The sequence below is a fragment of the Teleopsis dalmanni genome, chromosome X (assembly GCF_002237135.1).
Source record: "Teleopsis dalmanni isolate 2A chromosome X, ASM223713v2, whole genome shotgun sequence".
Classification (NCBI taxonomy): Eukaryota; Metazoa; Arthropoda; class Insecta; order Diptera; family Diopsidae; genus Teleopsis; species Teleopsis dalmanni.
The window spans coordinates 62,345,469-62,349,716 of record NC_051848.1 but is presented as its reverse complement, the minus strand read 5'-3'; the positions used below and the strand labels follow the sequence as shown (position 1 = coordinate 62,349,716).

General features: G+C 28.3%; 1 protein-coding gene across 1 annotated transcript; it reads left to right on the top strand.

The window, feature by feature from the left end:
* The first annotated feature begins 3,250 nt into the window (after positions 1-3,250).
* Positions 3,251-3,734, top strand: LOC119662767 (vitelline membrane protein Vm26Aa). The gene has a single exon (XM_038072513.1). The coding sequence runs from the start codon at positions 3,265-3,267 to the stop codon at positions 3,691-3,693; it is 429 nt and encodes a 142-aa protein (XP_037928441.1). The 5' UTR covers positions 3,251-3,264; the 3' UTR covers positions 3,694-3,734.
* The last annotated feature ends 514 nt before the right edge of the window (positions 3,735-4,248 follow it).

Here is a 4,248-nt window from a genome sequence, read left to right as displayed (position 1 = left end):
GACACATCTTGACAAATTTCAAAGCTTAAGTACCTAGTGCTTCTCACCACACTATGGTGTAAAGTGTTTTGTATAGAAAACTGTTCGTAATTGTTCGTAACTGTTCGTAAAAAATGCTTGTAAAGAGCACATATTTTAAGTTGCCAAAAGCATTTTTCCTGCATTCAAATAACAATAAAAAATATGCTTGTAAAGAGCGTATATTTTAGTTAAGAATATTTGTCAAGCATGCAAATAATAAAAAAATGCTTAAAAAGAGCATATTTTTATAGTTATCAACAGCATTTGTAGTATTGACAACTAACAAGGAAAAGAGCTTTTTATTTATGTCACACTATACCAAAACCTTTACAACAGTCAATTTTGACAAGTTTATAAAGTGCACAGAACAGGTCCGGTAATGTATATATAGTAATAAACATTAAAGTGACTCAAGTTATATACGACCATGTTAAAATATTATATTTTCAGTAAGCACACCGCCTAAAAATATGTCATCGATTAAAATAATGATTTCACTGAAGTTTTAGAGAAATATAATACTTAAATGACGTCTCTCTGGCAAAATTAAAGTTTATAGTCTCGAAAGCAACAATTTTTTACTCGATTCCGATTTCCGGAGATCGCTAATTTAAAAACGGGTTTCTTAGTTAGTTATTGTGAACAACTTTTTTTTTTACTTTATATGTCGACATAGCTTATTTCTCAAAATATCTAGATTTAAATTTGTTAAATGATCATACTAACTAACTACAAACAAATGTGATCTAGTGTTAACTATAGTATGTGCAACTTTTACATTAGTTTTTAATTTGGTTACATTGGTAAAAATTTAAAAACCCAATATCTCTGAAACGAAGCCATATTGACATTATATAGCTTTATTAAATCCCTTGTCAATTATGTAAGCCTGAGCGATCGGCATCATTAGCTATTTCGAAAACCTTTGTAACCAGATATTAAAGAGACAAATCGGTTGAAAATTAAGCTCGAAACACAATGATAAGCTACTTGCAACTCACAGACTAATAACTAAGTTTGATAGTAAGCTTTTCGAAGCTTAATAAACATATATATTAAAAGCTTTTTTATTATTAGGTAATATAATAATAGTTTTTACTGCATACAGACAAAAGCACTTCATGATCTTCATAATGCAAATCTCTTTTATTTAAAAAACAGTGCTGTTCAGAGAGACTGGTTATAGGTGTAAGACTTAAAACGGGCCCTCTTCTACAACCGTTGAAACAACACTCTTAATCTGATTTGTCAATAACTATTGTCATTATATATAACTTCTCTATATATATTAATAGTAAACGTATGTTCTATAGCATTAGCTGTATTAATTCAAAAATCCTAGTGGAAAGTTTTTATTTGTAATATTTTACGAAACTGTTCTAAATAATATGTAAAATTTTTGATTAATATTAAATGTTTTAAAATGGTGAAAACTATTTTTTGTTTATACTTAAGTAACATTCATACCAATAACAACTTTTTGGTCACAAGATCAATGTTAAAAAGATGCTTTATTATTTAAAGTAATTAGAAATCATTATGCAAAGTATTACTATTATATATAATGGAATACTACTAAATCATATTTAGAAATCCATAATTAGTCTAATTAGTCTAACCGTAACACTCCAATTTTATAGTGGTTTGTATTCTTGTATCTTTCGCCACACCTTAAAATGTCTTCTCCTACTGCAAATGACACTCAATATTATTCGTTTTCAATATACATTATCCATCATTTAAATGGAATCGAAGGAAGTGAGATCCTAATATATATAAATATATATATATATTTATATTTAATTTAAAAAGTAAAAGGAGTAATAAAAAAAAAAAACAATAAAAATGTGGTTTCAGATTAAGCATATATCAGTTGTAAAAAAATCGGTAAAAACCGTTTATACTTGAACATTTGTGTCAGGAGTAGATTAATAAATCAACCCATATCGACACCGAGATCATATGTCTTAGATCGTCCAATTAATCGTCTAAAATTTATAACAGTGTTAGCTTTAGATTAAGAATATATCAGCTGTAAAAAAAATGATAAAAAAGGGTTAATACTTGAACATATGTGTTACGAGTAGATTAATAGATTCACCAATATCGATACCGAGATCATATCTCTTAGATCGTCTAAAAAATCGTCTGAAATTTATAATAGTATTGGCATCATAATTAAACATACATATATCAGCTGTAAAAAAAAATGCTAAAAAGGTTAATAATTGAACATTTGTGTCCGGAGTATATTAATAGATTCATCGATAAGTGACATTTAGAATGTTTTTAAGACATTATGCTTTTAAGAATATATATATGATTTATATGTATGCAAAATACTTCGCAGTCCAAAGTTTTATACAAAAATTATTGACCAAAATCCATTTCAATAACACACTTCCTTCCATCCATAATTATTCTTAATCAGTATTTGACGTCAATCTGATATTTAAATATTTGAAATAAATAGTAAAGGCTACAACGACCGAAACCATTTGGTATTTCTCAGACATATGTATAAACTGGTGTGAAGATACTAATAAATATCTTCAACTCTCTGATTGAAGACACTTAAACCGTTCGTTCTAAAAAACTATTTTTTCTATAGCATTTAATGTTCCAAATAATTATTACTACTGTTTATTTTCATTAAATTTTATTCGTTTAATTTCTTTAATTTTTTTTTTCAGCAGATTTTGTTTATTATTCAGTTTATTATTAATGAATTAAACCGAAATCCAAACTCTAAGTAGGACAAATATTCTTTTATTTTTAATATTGGCAAAATGCCGCATATTGTCTTTTTATATAAATTTAATAATTACAATTCATGGTAAGAAATAGAATGGACAGTCTTACGAAAATGTAATGTATCTTTTTAGTTCACCTGATTTTTTTTGGATTCAAATGCAATGAAATTATTACTTAGTTTATTGCATATAATTAGGTCATTGCATTTTGTTATGCAGAAATAAATATTCTGCAAATTTTTTGTTTTTTTTTTCTTAAACTAAGTGGAACACTTTTTTTAAATTTAAATGTCTTATAAATTTTTATCTACTTTTCAAAATAGTTTGCGTAGCGAAAATCTAAATAAAAATTTAGCTGACCTATTGAAATGAAACGATTTGGTTGGGTACTGAAATGTTCTCAACTCAATTTAGCTTAAGGTGCTATAAAAACATTAACTAAATCTAAGAAAACTATCAGTGTTCGTTTGATTCTTTACTAAATTTTAATATGAAATCGTTCGTATATATTTTTTTCATTGCTGCAGTGGTATTGCAAGCCGCTATTGGTACGCCTGTTGCGCCAGCTGCTAGTAAGGACCTAGAAACTGATTTACTGCCATCGGTCAATCTTGAGCAGAACGCACAAAAAGTGGACTTGACCCGTTTGCGTAAATCTGCTGGTTATGGAGGAAGCAGTGGTGGTTATGGTGGCAAAGGTGGCAGTATTCCAGCTCCGGCTTGCCCAAAAAATTATCTCTTCAGCTGTCAACCTAATTTAGCAGCTATACCATGTGCCTCATCGTCCGGTTCTTATGGCTCACAAGGCGCCTACTCAGTACCAGTTCCAACATACGCCAACCCTCTGCATGGAAATTATCAATACGCTATAGCATATATACCTCAAGGACTTTTTAACAATCATCAATATTACCAATAATAGATACTAACTAAAACTAACTAACTAATAAAAATTAAATGTTAAAGCTCAACGGAAAATAAAAAATTTATACAAGGACAAATTATTTTTTTTCTTAAACCTTGATATTTGTTGGACTCTTATAGTAAATAGAAGGATCACTTCCAATACATATTTTTGGACATCGATTCTAATGAATTATACATACTAGAAATGATACGTATAGTGTTAGGGCTATTATGATTATTACAAACGTAAATGGTTGACTCTAATGGTAATTTAGTGTTTAGAAAGTCTTGACATGATTTTCAGTATTTCAAACATTTTTATAAAGTAGCATTTCACTTTGGCTTGAATAGGGCCGTTGCTTAATATGTATTTATATACAGACGGCACTTCAGAAACTTCCAATGACTACGGCCCTATAGAAAAATATCAAATTTGTTTTGAAACAAAACATTAACAGACTTCATTTTTTCTATATGTATTCGTTTACAACTTTAGAAATCGTAAATATTAGTATACCATATAACAAATGCGTACTAGACATTCAGACTAAACTCATCAAAGGATTTT